This window comes from Brassica napus, chromosome C5 (assembly GCF_020379485.1).
Source record: "Brassica napus cultivar Da-Ae chromosome C5, Da-Ae, whole genome shotgun sequence".
Taxonomy (NCBI): domain Eukaryota; kingdom Viridiplantae; phylum Streptophyta; class Magnoliopsida; order Brassicales; family Brassicaceae; genus Brassica; species Brassica napus.
The window spans coordinates 22,357,856-22,378,049 of NC_063448.1; the positions used below are offsets into that span (position 1 = coordinate 22,357,856).

Sequence of the window (20,194 nt, forward strand, 5' to 3'; positions counted from 1 at the left end):
CTTGCGTTAAATGACGAACCAGGAAGCATACAAGTGGCTCTTAAGAACAAGAAGTGGAAAGTGGCGTGTCTGGATGAGATCGAGTCTATAGTTAAGAATGAGACTTGGACCTTGGTTGAGAAGCCACACGGAGTAAAGGTGATCGGACTCAAGTGGATCTTTAAGGTCAAACGTAACGCAGACGGAAGCATCAACAAATTCAAATCAAGACTTGTGGCAAAGGGCTACGTTCAAGAACAAGGAATTGACTTCGATGAAGTCTTTGCGCCAGTGGCTCGAATAGAGACAATACGTTTGTTGATTGGTTTGGCTGCTGCGTGTAGATGGGAGATCCACCACCTAGATGTTAATACAGCCTTCTTACACAGCGAGCTTGTTGAAGAAGTGTACGTGAATCAACCAGAGGGATTCGAGAAGAAAGGAGAAGAACACAAAGTGTTCAAGCTTAAGAAAGCTCTATATGGTCTGCGCCAAGCCCCTAGGGCATGGAACACAAAGCTGGATCAAATCCTGAAGGGTTTTAAGTTCGTTAAGTGTACTAAAGAAAGCTCCGTGTATCGCAAGGGAGAAGGAGACAAGCTACTCATAGTGGCCATATATGTTGATGATCTGTATGTTACAGGGAACTCATCTCAGAAGATAAGAGAATTCAAGACTGCAATGTCTCAGAAGTTTTAGATGTCTGATTTGGGTTTACTACCCTACTATCTCGGTATTGAAGTGAAACAAAGCGCGCAAGGCATCACGATCAAGCAAGAAGCCTATGCTCGACGTATACTAGAAGAGGCTGACATGGATACTTGCAACTCAACGCACATTCCAATGGAGTTTGGAGTTCATCTCTCAAAAGCAATGGATGAACCTGAGATAGATGCAAGCGAGTACAGAAGGAGGATAAGCTGTTTGAGATACCTAATGCATACAAGACCAGACATAGCATTCAGTGTCAGTATACTAAGCAGGTTCATGCAGTCTCCAAGAGAGTCGCATGAAAAAGCCTTAAAGCAAGTGCTAAGGTACTTGAGAGGTTCTAGTGGGTTCGGTTTAAGGTTTAAGAATGAAGGATCTCAAGAAGTTGTTGGATACAGCGACAGCAGCCACAACACTGATCCAGATGATGGAAGAAGTACTACTGGACATCTGTTTTGTCTCGGTGACACGCCAATATCTTGGTGCTCACATAAACAAGACATGGTGGCGCTATCATCCTGTGAAGCCGAATACATGGCAGCGACAGAAGCCGCTAATCAGGCCATTTGGCTTCAAGAGTTACTAAGTGAGATCATAAGAAGAAGAGCTCAAAGAACACTGATTCGTGTGGACAACAAATCGGCCATAGCACTGGCCAAGAACCCAGTCTTTCATCGACGCAGTAAGCACATTCACAAGCGTTTCCACTTCATCAGAGAATGTATTGAAAGAGAGCTCGTTGATGTGGAACATGTACCGGGAGCAGAGCAACGAGCAGACATACTAAGAAAGGCACTAGCAAGGATCAAGTTCAAGGAGATGAGGGAGCTGATCAAAGTACAAGACCTAAGTGAAAATGGTGTAAAGCTTAGAAGGGAGAATGTTGGATAAGCTTCAAAGAAAGATTACTTAGGAAACAAGTTATTCATTAAAGATAAGTAGAATAACTTATATGTTTAGGATAATGATAAGATTCCTAGATATACTTGTAATAGGATAAGTTAAGAGGATCATATATATAAAAAGATCTAATGTAAGATGATCTCTACAACATTATTGAGAAAGAAAGAAAAGAAAGAAATAAAACAAAGAAACATTTTTATAGTTTTGTGTCTTGATCGATTTTACCCACAGCGGAGCTTCACGGTGGTGAGATTGTTGTTTCATCCAAGATTGATGTGCGTCTCCCACGTGTCCGTGTCCGGTGAAGACCTAGCAGCTTGCACGTGGAAAAATATAAACCTTGTCACGACCGCTTTTCTAGTAGATTAAATTGTAATTTTTGCTATTTGAATTTTTTTCTGACCCAATTTGTACCAATAGTTTAATGAAAACCAACAAGTTGACAAAAAAAAATATTATCCCAAATATAATTAAAAGAAAAAGAAAATAAGATAATAAAGAATAGGGAAATTGCACTCCCTACACTACACTTCTATCCTAATTAGCCTCATACCCTAAATCCCACAATCTTCTACCTTATTCCATAGACACAAATCAGTCAAATCATAGGTATTTTTTTTTTTTTTGGATTTTCAACCGATTGCTTCTAAAGAATATTCGAAATCGATGGTGTTTCCAACTTCCATCACAATGATTTTCCCCCCTTTTGGCCACTAGTAAATATGTGACCTTTTGACAATTTTCATGGTAATAAATGAATTGCAAGTTATAGGAAAACATCGATTTTTTTTAAAAAAATTCACTGATGTTTTGCGTAGCATGAGTATTTTGTACATGTATACAAATACTTTTTGCGTAGCATAATGTTTTTTTTTTGTAAAGAAAGGTAGCATAAAGTTCTCGTGGAGGATTCTGATTAGCTAACAAATAAATGTCTTCCGAATATTGCGGCCGCATCTCTTCACTTCACCATTTCTTTTCGCAGGTGTACTATTTCATATCTTTTCGCAAAATCAATTATTTTATTTTATAATGCTAATACATAATGATGTCAGTTGTACTATCTTGATGCTCTTACTACATGATTATCAAATTCATTTGGGAGTGATCTTATCACGAAATTATGACATGACAATAAATCATCTAACAGTTCAAAAAAATCATCTAAAACAGAAAACAACAAAAACGAGGTAAAATGAGGTCTTTGTTCGTATCCCGTTAATATTTAAGTATCATGAGTAAATTTGAAAGTGTATTAAAAGTGATGTGTTTTTAATAATATGATAATGACATAATGAAGATTTAAGATTTTGATAATATGAATGTAAGAATGCGATAATATTTTATTCTTCTTGCGAGCGGAAAAGGTATTAGTTTATAATCAACATCCTACTTCTATTCTAACGAATTATTTGCAACGAGTAATCAAGAACCATTATTATATAAGAACTTCACAAACTCAAGTAAACTCAGAAAGATAATCTAAACTAAAGAGTACAAGACTTGGCCATTTGATCCATTTATCTATATGATTAATAAATAGATTATCTCACTTGCTTTAGTTTATATTTCCGTCCATACTTAAAATATTAATATCTATTAATATTATATTATATATATATATATATATATCTATTTATCTCTCATCAACATATTGCATGTAGAAGGGGAAGATGTGTTGACAAAAAAAAAAAAAAAAAAGAAGAAGGGGAAGATGTTCTTCGCATCACCAAAAGTCAGCGCGTTTCTCTCTTCCTAATGAACCTTCATTCTTCTGCCCCTTTTCTCAATATTTTCTCAAGAAAATCTCAATTTGTATCAAGAAAATACTCATAAACACGATGCTAAAATCATAATCTCATCTTCTGATTCCTGATGATTACATTATCTTGATTTTCGCTAAAGATTATTTCGTATAGCTGTATATAATATACACGAAGACACACTCATCATACATAGATATTATGTGCAGCGTCTTTGAGATGGACAATTATCAAGGAGACTTAAGGGACATCTTACGAGGAATCGATGGCGGCCACGTGTTATCGCCGGAACTTCCTCCTTCTCCTCCAAGAATCTGGCCACTTCCACAACCATCGCCGTCAGATCTTCATCACATAAATCCCTTTGGAGATCCATTTGTGAGCATGACTGATCCTCTCCTCCAAGAACTCAACGCCGTCACAAACTCTGGCTATTTCTCCACAGCCGACAACAATAACAACAACTGCTTCTTAGTTCCTAAGGTATTAGAGGATGATCATATAAAGAGTCAATGCAGTGTCTTCCCAAGAATCCGGATCTCGCATAGTAACATCATTAGCGATTCCTCTCCGTGTAATTCTCCGGCCATGTCGGCTCACGTTTTCGCAGCCGCAGCTGCCGCCTCGCCGAGAGGGGTCATCAACGTCGATACAAACAGTCCTAGAAACTGTCTATTAGTCGATGGTAACACGTTCTCGTCTCAGATTCAGATATCTTCCCCTCCGAATCTAGGTCCTAAGAGAAGGTACATATTGAATTTTTAAATCTTGATCAAATGTTTCATTAAATGTTTACACGATATAGATAATAATAATTCCCAAGATGGTATTAATTTATTATATATATGTATTAACAATATAATTTTTATGCAATAATTTGCACCAGTTCTATGATAGCATATAGAGTAAAGTGAATTAGGGTTCTAGGTAGCATATGCATATGCTAATAATAGAATGAATTATGGTTTGTTTATGTGTATGTTATATGTACGCTTTTTATTTTTAAGATTTCTAGTTTCTTTTTGTTTGTCTTTTCTTAATCATGAATTTTTTATGTATATATACAAATACTATACATTATAATTGTTTAGATTCATGAGAGGAAGGAGGGTTGAGGTTGAAGACACATGCAGGAGAATCTATGAACTGTCACAATTAAAGAACATATAACTGCGTAGCATCATATCTCAACCCCCAGTTGATAATAATAATGTCCCACTACCAAACTTAGCTTTCACAACTTACATGTACACACGTGCATGTATATAGATAGAAAAAAAACTACACGTGTGTAAGTATCCATATATACGTGCAGGCAGAGTCAGGCAAAGAAGGTGGTGTGTATACCAGCGCCGGCTGCGATGAACAGCCGGTCAAGCGGTGAAGTGGTTCCGTCTGATCTGTGGGCTTGGCGTAAGTACGGTCAAAAACCCATTAAAGGCTCTCCTTTTCCAAGGTATTGGTTTGCACACACTCATTCATCAGTATCTATCATCAAACAAAGATTCGAAAAATAAACTTTCTTTCACCACCACATTCTTCTTGGCTCAAGTTGTTACAAAGATTCGGATACTTTTAAGTATTAACAACATTTCTCTTGATAAGTGTGACATTTGGTCCATATATATACCCACCCGCGAATTTGACATTTGTGTTACGAACATAAACAAATTAAATCACGTGGAGTAAGATTACAATTCAGTGATAATTTACCTTTTGAAATTTAATTAACGACTACAAACTAAAAGAGATTCTTACATCATATCGTTTTACTAATTTCATCCTTCGGTTTACAATTTTACAGTTGATAAAACAATAATGTTGATGAATTTTCTTGATTCAATATGGTTTTGAAATTTGACGGATGAATACTTAATTATAGTGTGACCATTATATTCTTATAATTATAGTGGATTTGCTAATCTTGATGATTACTTAATTTTGGTTGTATTCTCTCAGGGGTTACTATAGATGCAGCAGCTCAAAAGGCTGTTCAGCAAGAAAGCAAGTCGAAAGAAGCCGAACCGATCCAAACATGTTGGTGATTACATATACTTCCGAACACAACCATCCTTGGCCCATTCAACGCAACGCTCTTGCCGGTTCCACACGCTCCTCCTCTAACCCTAATTCCTCCAAATCCTCAACCGCAACCGCTCCATCCAATGGCCCTCCAAACAACACCCACTCGCCTTCCCCCGCCTCTCCTTCTCCTCTGCCAGCCTCCGCCGTCAAGGATGAACAAAGAGAAGAAGATATGGAATTGGAAAACGTAGAAAACGATTACGATAATCAGTTTGCTCCATATAGACCGGAGCTCCCCGATCAGCATCAGCCAGACGATTTCTTCGCAGATCTTGAAGAGCTAGAAGAAGATTCTCTAAGCATGTTTCTTTCTCAAGGCGTCGCCGGCTACGGGAGCAATAAAACGACGGCGTCCAATGGGATCAGCAATTTCGGCGGTTGGTCTGGGGCAGATAATAGTAACGACGACCGAGACTCAAGGTCGTTATAGAATATAGATAGTGTTAATTACAGAATGTCGAAGATATTATTGTGTCACACTCTACGCGAGTACTAACAGAGTATCTATTTACTTATTTACTAGTCTAAAATCCGCACCTTAGGATAAACATTTTATATACAAATTCTTTTTACTTATTATCATTTGCTTAACATATTTTAACATATTACTAGATCTTGACCTGCGCGACCGCGCACGTATTTGTTTTCATTTATATGTACGAAACATTTAGTTTTTACATTATTAGTTATATATTCTATTAAATAGATACACAAAATAATATTTATCTATTTTAAGTGGGTTCTTACGGATTTTCGTACTTTTTAACTAATTCTAACCATTCTGTTTATTTTTTTCTAATTAATTAGACAGCATTTATTACAAAATATAAAATAAAACTTACCTATTTGAAATGTTTTATTATCTTTCTTTTTTCACTCTTTTTAACAACTTTATTAATTGTATTTATTATAATAATTCAACACGATTTATTTTAAATGTTAACAATAATAATTTCACCAGTTTTAAAGAAATTGCTTCATTTGTGATAAAAATTCAAACCTGTTAATAAATAAATTTTTTATTTGTTTAAAGAATCAGTTAAATATATGCATCCGATAACCCACTCGAATACGAATTAATTCTTTTTTTATATCGAGGTTTTTTGGTTTTAAAATTAAACTCCATTTAGATATTTAAAATTTTTAAACGGGGTTCGAGTCGGATCTTTCCGGATTCGAATAGCTTTGTATGAACCTAAAATATTCAAATAACCCACATGTTTAAAACTGTCATCAAATAATTCATAAAAATAAAAATAAAAAAACAACCAAGCTCTAGTATATATTATAATATAAACATTTGTGTATTCACAGATTCATAATAATGTTAGTTTACTTATTTGTTATCTCATTAATTTTTTCAAACCATCACTTATATTTGTAGCTTTTTATCTTATATATTTATGTCGGTAGATTTGCGTTTGATTATTAGGACATTTAGTATTAGTTATTGTTGGTATGAAAAATGAGCCACGTTGGCATATATTCCTATGATAGAGTGAACCGGTTTGGTTTGATTTTAATATGTGGTGAATGATTTATTTAATTACAGTCTGTTTGTTTAAGAGAAAGGAATATTCCTACGTAAACTCGGATGATAATAGCTTAGACGTTAATAATGTATAATAAATGAAATGTTATGTAATTTATGATTTTCTAGTGAAGTCCATTTTTAAAATATCACACATAAAAAAAAGTTGTGACTTATCTTTTAATAGATAAGATGAAACAAATTAATAAATATACGTTGAATAATTGAAAAACTATTAACTATTAACTATTACGTATATAATTATATTAACACAAATACATAAATTAAAGAAATCTTGTTTGTTTATTTACAATCATTTTGTAGTAAATAAATTTATACAATTATTTTCTCTATTTTTTATGATATGTAATTAAATTTAAATAATAGTAACATAAAAATATATTATATTTTAATATGACTATCTATTAAATGAAACTTCCTAATCATATGATTTTATGATTATTTATATTTGATAACAAAATTTTAAACTATTAATCATAAAAAAACTATTGTAAAACTTTTATATTTTTAATAATTTATAATATTCTTGAAAATTTAATATAAATTTGAAAATTAAAATATTAAGTTCTCAATACTTGTTCAATGCTACTTATTTAAATTCGGTTTGTATAATATTTATGTCTTATATCTACATGGACAAAACAAAATTTGTTTTCGCTTGTATAGTTTAGAACACTTTTATTTTCTTCTTACACTCTCAAACAGTCTCTAATAGATCCGAGGTAAAGGTAGTTGTTTTGCTATATTAGTATGTGATTAATAATGATTTAATGAGCTATTGATGTTTATGTAATCAAGTTTTGCTGCGGGTATGGGAGCAGGAAAAGTGGGGCGAAGGAATATTAGGTGGATGGGACACAAAGTGAATAAGTTCGTTCATCTACACAGTTCAATCACACCAGACGCACCCCAATACATATCTCTGAAGCTATTCACATATATTGTGACCGCAAAGCACGACTAGTGATATAATATGAATGGAAAATGTAATTACTCCTAGTTACTCTTATAATCTACCAATCAGGAGAAAACATCATTTTCTTTATTCTCTTCTATTTTTGTTGAAATGGAGGAAAATGTTACACCAATATATACGTAATTAAAATTTATTCCACTTCTTTTTCTTTCTCATTTACTCTATTTTTTGTCTGTATTCTATTTTAATTTTTTCACTTTTTCATTTTTTTTTTATTTTCCTCCCATTTAGTCTAAGGTTTTGATTAGTAATTTTAGAGTAAATGGGAGAAAAATAATATAAATGGAGGAAAATGTTACACCAATATATACGTAATTAAAATTTTTCATGTTAATTATATAGTTGGTGTAGCTACAATTTTTTTTAATAGGGTAACACATTACATCATCAGATAATTTCTAATTTTATTAGATATGATGATCAACTACCTGCAACATATGCAATATTGATGAACAGCTCCACATATAAGGATTCCACGATAAAAGTTTTTCCGAAACACTTGGATCGACAGACGGTTCTGCATGTACGACATCCTCGATGGACAGGCTCTCGCAGCAGACGACTACAACGAACGGCTCTGCCTACAGTACTCTGAAACCTCTAATAAACTTCGCATCATATAATCTGCAAGAAATTGCATAGTTTAGGAATCGAACTCTGGACCTGGAAGTAAAAACCTTTAAACCTTAACCAGTAGGCTACAGTACTTCCACGTACACACATTTATATATTTTGTCGCCATACACGCAATCACACACACACACATATATATGTTTTATTATACACAATATATATTGACATATATAGGTTTCGTATGGTAACGGACCACCGCCATGCACCGTTGTTAATAGTAACAAAAATCTCTATATATAATTATGTATCTATATATTTTTGTTACTATTAAAACTTCACCGTAGTTATTCTACCTCCACGTTACCATTCGGAGTCATAACTACAAGATATCTTTAAATGGGTATTTTGTTTGTAAGTGAATTATATGAAATGATCTATGAGTGTGTTAGACACACAGAGCAGCCTTTATCACTATGTTGTCCCGTAGGCCTGAGACTTTTATCCGAGATCCGGATTCGATCTGAGATCTGATCCGGATCCAATCCGAAAATCCGGATATCCGGAGAGGTAGAATCCGGATCCGGATAGTAAAATGTTGGATCCGTCAAAGTCGAATCTGGATCCGGATATCTTGATTTTTTAGTTCGGATATCCAGATCCGTAAATTTTATTAAAAACTATTTCAAAAAGAATAATATCTATATATAAAAACTAATTTTATTAAATAAATTTTCATTTTTATAATATTATATATAAATTTTATGTAAATTTTGTAATATTATACATAGAAATAATAATAAAACATTATATATATTTTTATTTTTAAATTATTGTTAATATTTAATATATTAATATTATTTTTTTTATTTATTTTAAGGATTCAAATCCGAATCCGGATATTATAATTTTTAGAAGGATATCCGACACCCGGATATCCGCGAACCCCGGATCTGGATAAGGATAGTAAAATTATGGATCCGCCGGATAAGGATCCGGATCCGGATATCTTAAAATTGTCCGGATATCCGATCCGTCTCAGGCCTATTGTCCCGCTCTATTAGGCGACCAATATAACCGATGTGTGTGTCAACTTTAATTCTAGATTTGGTTTTTTCTCTCGCTAGTTTTCTAAATTAAATTTTTGATGAATCTATCTATGTTATTAAAATTGAACTACTTTTTAGTACTGTTTGAAAATATAGATTGCATTAAATATGGATATAGTAATTACATTAATTGTCTTTCCATATTTCACTCAGTTTAACATTTTCATTAATTATATTACCTTAACAATACATCATATTATTATTTATATTACCATAATAATAGTAGTGCATGTTTTTATTTATTAGTTAATCAATATTAGCTTTGTACCAATTATAAAATCGAAAATGTAAAATAACTGGGTTTTGCATATGGTTAAACCTTCAGTTTAACTTGTTTTACTAATTTTTTTAATTTTAGTTTCGATCAGTGGAAAATTACGTTGCCAAAAACATAATTCAAAGACATATTTTTTGAATAAAATAATAACTTAAATCAAAATAATAAAAAAGTATTACATTTATTGTCCCTCAATTTTTCACTCCATATAATTATTTTACTAAATAAAATTTATTTATATTTCACTTAATTTAGCCATACACATGTAACGAGTCTTTCTTATTAGTTTATAAAATCAGTTAGGCATGAACATTGGCTATCCATTTAGGTACAAGCTGTTCTTTTCGGGTATTATTTTTTTTTCTTTTGAAATTAAGCCCCGTTTGAATATTATAAATTTATGTGTGAGTTTTGAGTTGGACCCTTCTAGGTTTAGATGAGTTTGATTATTATGTACAATAACCTAAAAATATTTAAATAACAAATTTATCTGAAATGAATTCGAATATTTGTACCGAAAATAACTATGTTATCCGATTCGGTACAGGTCTTTTGAATAAAATTATTTATATTACGATCCATCTAAAATATATGAAAAAACTAATATCTATGCGGATGCGCGAATCAATCTCTAGTTAAGTTTATATGTCAATGTTGTATCATAATTTACAAGAGTTATAAATAGTTTTAGGGGGTTACATGGTACATCTCTTTTCTCTTTCAACAAAGAGCATTTATTTTTCACTGAACAAAGAAAATCTTCTCATTTCCCATTAATTTATATACTTAACATTGAGAAAAAAAATTTAGAAGCCAATAATCTTCGAATTGCTTTATTGAATGAGTGATTTAGCGTAATGACAACCCACATTGTTGGACATGCTGTGGCCACCAAATTAAATTTTGTTTTTTTTCCAACATGATATACTTCTTTTTTTCCAAAGAAGATATACTTTATTTTGTTCAAAAAACATGATATACCAAAACAAAAAAATTGTGGAGCTTTAATAAATAGAAAAATAAATTACGAAAATTAAAGGTAATAAGTACTAATATTTGTTGTTGGATTTTGAGAGAGACTAAAATATAATGGGAGCAGTGACCTTAAGTTAAGTCAAATCATCCATCCACTCCGATTGATTGAAAGAAAAATTCATCACAACTCTTTGTTTCTTGAACAAATTGTTTTTGATTTGACGAGGGGAGAAGAACAGTCGTGACATTTTATTGCTAACTAATAATTTACATTTCGATTATTTTCTTTCATCATGGGACATAGACATAGGCCTGGGAATTTAAATCAAAGCCCGCGGGGCCCGCCCCATTTGATCCGCCGCGGGGCGGGTGCGGGTCGAGCGTTTTGAAAAAATCAAGTCGCGGATGCGGGTGCGGGTTAAGACTATTTTTTGCGGGGCGGGTGCGGGTTGGTGGATTTTGATTTGCGGATACCCGCCAATCCGCAAAATAAAATAAAAAATAAAAAAAAATCTTTTTTTTTGAAAAATTCGACTTTTTTTAGAAAAATAATTAATTTTTTTTTAAAAAATTAAATTTTAAAAAAATAATATAAAAAATTACTTATAAATATATTATTTTATAGAAAAACTAATTAAATAATTATTTTTTTAATTAAAAATATAACCCGCGGGTCCCGCGGGTTACCCGCAAAATAAAGCGGGGCGGGTGCGGGTATTAGTTTATTTCTTTGCGGGTTGAGCGGGTCGAAATTTTAACTAAAAAAAAAGAAACGATCCGCGGGTTGGCGGGTCGTGCGGGTTGGCGGGTCGACTTTTATTTTTAGTGTGTGGGGACTGACTGGGAACAGGGCCGGGCCTGACAATTTCGGGCCCAGAAGCAAAAAAAAAATTTGGCCCATGATCTATATAAAACATGAAAATATTAAAAGGTGTTTCCATGTGATTCGAACCTATAATCTCCCGCTGTTATATATCTAGTTTTTGCCACCAAAACTAAAGAGAAACTTCACTTATTCTTGGCCCCTAAAATAAATATTCTCTTGTTGGCCCCAAAACCAATGCTTGATTTGCTTGGTATCAGGCACGGCCTGACTGGGAAAGATGGGTTTATGGATGAATTATATGAACTGAGCCTTGACGATGAAGAAAAAAAGGGAAGTAAGTTAGGCAAACGTTTATAAGTAACATGACTGCTAAAGTTGAAAGAACGTACGTTGTCCATGAACTATGTGTGTGACAAGAACTATTACTGAAGAGTTACAATATATATAAATTGATGAGTGTAATTTTTCAAATATGAAGTGATGATGTGGTATTATGATCTTATTGAAATTTTGTAGGAAAAAGTTTACATAGGAATATTCTAGCTTCATATGAAGATTTGAAAATTCGTCCGTTTAAAGAGCTCCGAAGATTCTATTCTGAGATGCACGTCGGTGTGTGGGTGGTGTCATGACAAGATAGTGAAATATGTAGGTCGTATTCTCGTGGAAACTACTGCCATTAGATATTGGTGTATTGGTGCTGTTGGTGATACTATTTATGATTTTTTGTGTTAGTTAAATTTATGGGCTAGATTTTGAAAATATACATTGAAAATAAATTTTGCACTTCATCCGTTTCATATTATAAGTAGTTTTAGCCAAAAAGAAAATATTTCACAATATACTCATTTCAATGCGTCTTTTAATTTATTGAATATTGTATGACTAATTGGTTAATCTTATTAATTAAATAATATTTTTTTTCTAAAGTAATATTTTTTAGTAATAGTGCTTTTTATCTAAAATTACTTATATATTGAAACAGAGAGTATTTATTTTACTTTACATATTTATTCGGATAACATTGATTTCTTTATTGTTAAATACATCTAACCCAAAAATATTTTTACAAAATTCTATTTTTAAAACTTTATAAGCACAGAATAACATCAAAGCCATACGAATCTGCTTATAATTTGTAAGCCAACCGTGTAATGCATAACAAATGATAAATTGATTGTATATATACATGCTAACTTTTTTATATCAATCACTTAAGAATGATTTGCAATGTTAATTTTAAAACTAGGCTTCTACCCGCGCTAAAGGCAGAATTTGTTCTTTTTCATTTGAATAATAAAATTTTATATAAGAAATAATATATTAAAAATGGAAAATTTTAATTGTATTATATTTATAATAGTTTGGGTTGTGTGAAGAATAATATTCTTAATTGTAAAAATATATTCACGGAAATGATTAGTTTTAACCCATATTATAATGTAAAATCATCATTTAAAATAATCTTAAAAATTTAATTAAAAATAATTTTATAAAAATGTTATGCAATGTAAGTTTAAATGTATAGTTGATTTAAAATAATTTTATTTTATTATTTAGAAAACAACATATGTTAAATATATAACTAATTTGTGTAGATTTATGTATTATACAGCTAAGTTTTCTCTTGAGAAGAAGAAGTATGTGCAAAAAAAATTTAAAACCAAATAAAAAACATAAAAATTCTAAAGGTGATTTAAAAAAAAATCATATTGGGATCAATCGAACCTTTTCCCACACATAGAAAAACTTTAAATTTATTTTTTCACCATATACAGTCATCTCATCTTAAATTTATCCACTTATAGATTTATTTATATTTATTTATGTCATTTTGGAAATATGTATATTTTTATATTATACATATTCCCATTTTTAATTATATGTTTGAAAGAAGAATTATTAACTAATTTTGAAAAAATATTTTTGTATAATGTTTGTTTTTGTTTAATTATGGCTTTGTTTATTTTATTTTTACTTGGATTATTTTAATGTGTGAATAATTTTAGATTTAAAAAAATATGCTAAAGTTATTTTATATTTAGTTTTAGAAATGGTCATTTGATTTTTCCATCTATGTTTTTGGGGAGAATTTCAATTTTACCGCAAGTTTGATACCCTTTTTCAAATTTACCCTTAAAATAACTATTTCAAAAATAATTTAAATTTATGATAAAAATATTATATTAACTCTCCTAAATCATTTATAAATGTTAAAAAATCATTTTTTAAACATTTGAAGAAGTTAAAAAATCCAACTCCACCCCATAAATAGTAAAGCTTAAACAATAGTAACTAAGCCCAAATGTTAGGATATTTTTGAATGAATGTATTTTCAAAAAGTGGGAGCCAACATAGAGTATTTCAAGCAATTTTTCATTTTTTTTGAATTTTTTTCATGTTTACCAGTTGTTGGTACCATTATTCATGTTTACATTCATTAAAGAGACATTTTCAAAAATATTTTCTTCATTATGAGACAAAAGACTCTTATACCATTTTCGAATTATTCTTTTCCAAATTCAAACTTTTTTATAAAAAAAATTTGATTTTTTTTTTCAAATTTTCTTTTTGAAACTATTTTAAAAATTTTTAAGAAAAAAAAATCAAAAAGTTTAAGTGTTTATTTATATATTTATTAGAATCCTAAACCCTAAATTTAGATTAGTTAACCCCATGGTTATAAATGTCTTTTTCCTTTCTTAAAAATGATGGTAAAAGTAATTAAGATAAACATGAAAAAGTGGTATTAAGAATGTGGTATTTTTGGCAAATTTCCCATGTTTTTTTTGTCAAAGAAATCCATCTATGTTTTTCTTAGTATTAAAGCATGATTACTTACCTATTTTATGATCTTAGATTTATTTATGTGTTGGTAGTGTTTATTAAATTGTCTATTAGAATTTATTAGATACAATATTAATTAACCAATTATTATTATTAGGTTTTATGAATATATTAAACTTAATTGCAATGCATGTTTAGGTTACTGAATTTAACATGAATTAACATAGGAATTTAATATCCATGAAAATTTATCTAATCTAGTAATTTAAATTCCAGAACGTTGTTTAATTTCTTTTAATCATTTATCTATTTTTAATCCTTTAATTTTTGTAAGAGTTTAATATTTAATGTATTAATGAATTATCATATACATTACTTATACTCTTTATTTAGTTTTGTGAATAAACAAACCTAATTTATACAAATTCTACTTTATTCTTGAAAATTTTGGCAATGAATGATGACACATAGAAAAGTAGAATTCAGTTATTATTTTCTAAAAGTCCGCAGATTATCACCGATCGTTATTTTTTTGTCATTTATGTTTTTTCAGAAAACAATAAAGAGTGAATTGGGTCGAAAACCAAAACTAAGTCTGAAATTATGGCGATCGACACAGTAAAAATAGCAGATGCACAATATGCATTTCATAATCTAAATTATCTTTGTATCCCTCTGTTTATTTGCATTTAGTTTAGGTTAGTACGAACATAGGTCCATGTTGTAGGTTTTTAAAGTAGTAGTGAAGATTTGAAAAAGTTATTGTGAAGAATTGGTAAAGATTGATTGTACTTCTCTTTCGTACGACTTATCAAAAACGATTTATCTGTGCATGTGTTCTCTTTGCTTGTTTATGTAGATATTTTAAAGCATATGTGTGTTAGATTTCGTGTGTTATTGAGACTGATTAATTCCTAATGCTATGATCAAAACTCTTTTCCGTGTTCACGTGATGGTTTCGATAAGTTTTTGTCGCTATCATAAGGTCTTATATATCTTCTCCTGTGTGATCGACATCAGATTTGAGCATTGGCGGTGTAGCTCTTGGTGACAACAAGAGGTTTAACTAAAGGTATTCAGAGAAAGCTAGATCAATGATTATCACTTCTAGTTTTTACTGGATGTTACTCAGGCGACCTTCTTTGGTGGTGTAACTCTTGCTTGTAGCGGAAATCGCGGTTGTTTTAAGTGATGCAACACATCAGCAATGGGTCGATCAAAGATACATGTGCGAAATAAAAAAAACCTTGCATAAAACGATAGTAGTCGCTAATAACAAAACATGGACTGCTAATTTTATATTTACATATTGTTAACACATTATTTCCTTATTATTATAATACAAAAGATAGATATTCTAATACATGACCTTATATAAAATATAATAGTAGCTTATCAATATAAATTTAGGTAAATGACGTAATATAAGATATGATGGTTACATGTTAGTTAAATAAAATTTAACGTTCATAATTAGAAATATTATTTGTAAATAGTATTAGACAAACATATGAATAAATGCAAATGTTATACTACATGATGGTGTATAGCCGGCTAAAACTGTATGTGTCTTTTTAAACATAATTTTAGTTATAACAAAACGAAACACAAAAATACTTGAAAGTGTTGTTAACTAGATAAAACATTCAGAGCCCAGCTAAAAATAATACTAGCTCGTAATAAGAAAGGTTAAACGTCTAACAATGACTCAATATCACCAATGTTAACTTTAACTTAGGCTGTGAAAATGTGAAATATTGATATAAAACAGCAATGCTGACTCATTTTGTTTAGAATAAAAAAATCAATATATTTTAGGTTGTTCTATGCGAGTAAACATAAATCTCTTGTTTTGTAATAATTAAACATTAGATGTTGCTGTTAAAATATTTTTTTAAATATTAGAAATTTAAGCAGTTTAACATTAAATTTGGCAAACATCATAAAAACTGTTTGATCGTGACAGATTTATTCATTATTAACATTTATCTATGAGACTTGCTATTAATCTTTAATAAAAATTTATATTGTACACACATTCATGATTAATAGCGAGGAGATAAATAAGTGGTTATTTGTTATTAAATAAGTTAGCCATTTAACAACAAATCTCAAACTCTAATTCAAAGTTGACAATAACATCAAATTGTTATAATGTTATTAGATATGTTAGTAGGTTAAGATACATGCTCATAACGCCTTCCTACAGTCCCACAATACTCCCTCACAGCAACCACAGACATATTCTAGATATACACCATTTTCCCACAGCCTCAATTCTTGCTTTACATGTGGTAGGTTTCCAAGTTGCCTCTTCACACATCAGTATAACATACTCCTTGGTCAAGAACATGTGTTTTTTGTTAATTAGTTTGAGCAAGTAGTCAACCTTTCTTTTTCAAAAAAAAGAAAGAAAAGTAGTCCACCTTATCTTCCTTCCTCCTCGCCAGACAAAACAATTTTGGATCGTTGGTTGTTTCGTATAATGCATCTAACTTGTGCATACATAGTGGTAAACATCAAAGATTTGGGAGAAAAAACTGATTTTTCTCACAACCGGAAAATAGTAGAGTTTTTTCTTACTGAAAAGGAAAGAGACAAATGATATGGGTGAGTGTATTGTAAAATGTAATTAATAAATGAAAATTGCATTCCCCACCCATGCATTCCCTATATATACTCATATCTTGCTTAAATTTTTACGGGGGCAACATAGTAATATAATTTATTGAATAGGGTTTAATAGTGAAATTAGGTATTTTGCTAATTAATATATAAAGTTTTGGCATGAGGTTCAATTTTTAAAAAATAAAAAAGGTGAATTACATCACATCACTTACTATGTGATATTCCAAATTTAGTTTTTCAAACCAGTTATTAACTTGCGTGTTTAGTACCACACTAAAACTTTATCTTTGTATTAATTTATAAATGATAAAAATAAACAGCACACAATTTAATAGAAATAACTTTATACCAAATAAATATGTTTAACATAATTTTTATAATAAAATATTTTTAATGTGTCTAATTAAAGCCCTTTACAAATTCAATTTTTAAAAAATCAAATAGAAACTTTTTTTGGAGCCAAGTTTCTCATGAAAATTTTGGATTAAGAGTGTCAAAATTTGCTCCCAGGCACAGTATTCGAGCTAGTTTCCAACTTTCTGGTTTCTAGCACACTGTTTCTTCTTAAGTTGGTTTATTACCTCTTTTAGAACGTTTTTTCAAATTTTACCGCCTGGTAAAAGTCAAACCCGGGTTCATACCCCCGACTTGGTCGAAGGGTCGCCGTTTCCGACTCCTTTTCACCGGATTTCCACCCCCTTACCCTATGGAAGACTTCTCTATTCCTCTCATTGACATTCCTCGGCTCTCTCTCTCCAGCCCTCTCTCAAACATGGAGCACCTGGAGGTGTCCCGCCCTTGAATCCCTACATTCTCCCTTGCTTACCTCACCGTTGAGGGACTATCGGAATTTTTGGTTACCACTTACCCACTATACAGGCTCCTCCTGTCTCCTGTCGACTGCTTCGACTACTACCTCGTGCACTGAGGGGTTTGGGCTTACTGTGATTGAGACAGACCTCCTTCTCTGTCTTTTCCAGTAGCTATCTTTGTGTTTCTCACTACACTCCCTGGTTCTCTCTGCTCTATCTCTCAGCATGTCTCACCGCTACTCTAGAGCCGAAAAAGGAAAAGGCCTTGCGGAACACTCTAAGCCACGCCGCAAACTCCCTGTTCGTATCCCAGCTGAAGGGAATGTGGCACGCCTTGAAGACTTCAATCGCACCCTTATTGGCAGGGTTACAAACCCTGCAGCTCAAAATACAAGAGCGTTGGTGGACTTCTTCCTTCACCACTGGCATGTGGTGGGTACGATAACAGGGCGCGACCTAGGACCTAATCTGGTGCAGTTCAACTTTGAATCAGAACAAGATCTGCAGTCTGTCTTAACAAAAGCCCCCTACCACTTTAAACGCTGGATGCTCCTCTTAGAAAGATGGAAACCAGTTGTTTCAGATTCCTTCCCAGCCATGATTCCGTTCTGGATCAAAGTACATGGTATCCCGCTCCACTATTGGTCACTAATAACCTTAGACACTATAGGTAGTGAACTTGGAGTGGTAGAGGCTAAAGATGTGGATCACTGCAGAGTAAGGGTCCTCCTAAATGGACTAAAACCTCTGGAGATGAAGATGAATATCAGTCTCCCATCAGGTGATGAGATTCCAGTAGAGCTCAAATACGAAAAGTTGGAGAAACACTGCTTCCATTGCTTCGCCCTCTCTCATGAGAAGAAAGACTGCCCTCTACTTCCTCCTGCCCTTCGCTCCTCCTCTAGTCATCTCGGAGTAACTCAACTCAACACTCTTGACCGTCTGGAAGCTAATAGAAGGAGGCTGGAAGATCGCAGACCTCCAAGACAGTTATCCCTTTCGCGTGACAAGGAATGGAGAAGAGAACCTTCTCACTCCCTTCACAGGAGCTCCGACAAGACCTACGTCTCTGACTATATCAGAAGGGACTATAGGAAAAACTATGACTCTCAGGGTTGCTATGAGCGCGATAGGACCTCTCTTGCAAGAAGAACTGATGATTATTCACTCAGTCGCTCTGAAAACCAGAGGAACCATACTGCTAGACCCCCGCCAGGGCATCCCCCTCCTCCCACTTGGAGGCCTGTCACTATGGCTGGGAACTTAAAGACTCCAACTCAGTCGATTCAGTCTCAAGTTTCCCATACCCCCTCTCCAAGACCCTTGAGGGAAGTTATGCTCCCTCCAGGTAACGCGACAGCTCGAAACACAGGAGATCATGAACCTCACTCTAGAGAAAGACGCTCCGCTCTTGAACGTATCTCAGTCCCTGGTCATGATACAGATAGGACAGAGGCACAACATGAAAAAGTATCCTCTACGAAATCTCCAGGAAGTCAGCAACATGGAACAGAGGAAAGGCGTTCTGCTCTTGAACGTCTAACCTCACCTATAACCCCAGGGCATGGGGTCATTGACTCTCAGCAAATGCATGACCCCTACCATGAGACCCCAGATGTACTTGCTCCTGGCGCAAGTGACAGACGCCCAGCTCGAGAACGTCTATCGGGTCAACCAACACGAGTTCCTCTTCTCCACAACGGAGTGGCCAATCTGGACTCGGGTCGCCTTCAGGAAGTAAACATTCAGTACCTGGAAGACACTCTCCCACCTGTCTCTGGGGGTCTCTCTCTAGGCTCAAGCTCGAGGGCTCAAACTTTCAACTTTGGTACTGTTAATGAAGCACTGCATGGCAACTCACCTATTCGTTCATTGAGTGAAGATCGCTTACATGTTGCCCTCAGACTAGGACCAGTGTTTTCCGACCTTGACGAGCACTCTGTTCCCGGTAACTCTCAGGCGCCTCTACGTTCTGCAATAATTGCTCTCATAGCAGCCAAGGCAGCCAAAGCAACTGGAAAAAAGAAAGTCTCCAGCCTTGCAACGAAAACAACTTCGAGGAAGAGAGGTAATCAAAGCCCTCTCCCTGGTATCTCCCTGAAGAAGAGAAGGGTTACCAAGAGCTCACCAAAGCGGCGGAGTAAGGTTGCGGGTTCCAAAGAAAATGCTGTGGCACAATCAAACTTAACCAACACTCAACCTAGAGCAATATTAATCCCAGCGACATCTAAGAGGGGAATG

At 33.0% G+C, this 20,194-nt stretch overlaps 1 protein-coding gene across 2 annotated transcripts; it reads left to right on the top strand.

Moving 5' to 3' along the window:
• The first annotated feature begins 3,221 nt into the window (after positions 1-3,221).
• Positions 3,222-6,032, top strand: LOC106409423 (probable WRKY transcription factor 14). 2 transcript variants are annotated; one of them, XM_013850065.3, is made up of 4 exons: positions 3,222-3,328; positions 3,566-4,102; positions 4,672-4,812; positions 5,316-6,032. In XM_013850065.3, exons 2-4 carry the CDS (start codon positions 3,576-3,578, stop codon positions 5,869-5,871), a joined length of 1,224 nt encoding a protein of 407 aa, XP_013705519.1. In that variant the 5' UTR covers positions 3,222-3,328; positions 3,566-3,575; the 3' UTR covers positions 5,872-6,032. The 2 variants fall into 2 exon arrangements, with proteins under 2 accessions (XP_013705519.1, XP_013705518.1); XM_013850064.3 differs by having other exon boundaries at positions 3,241-4,102.
• The last annotated feature ends 14,162 nt before the right edge of the window (positions 6,033-20,194 follow it).

Excerpts from the sequence above, each read along its gene's own strand:
- LOC106409423 (XM_013850064.3), top strand. The coding sequence starts at position 3,558 with ATGTGCAGCGTCTTTGAGATGGACAATTATCAAGGAGACTTAAGGGAC. Across the intron at positions 4,103-4,671 it reads AATCTAGGTCCTAAGAGAAG|GCAGAGTCAGGCAAAGAAGG; the intron begins GTACATATTGAA and ends ATATACGTGCAG. Across the intron at positions 4,813-5,315 it reads AAAGGCTCTCCTTTTCCAAG|GGGTTACTATAGATGCAGCA; the intron begins GTATTGGTTTGC and ends GTATTCTCTCAG.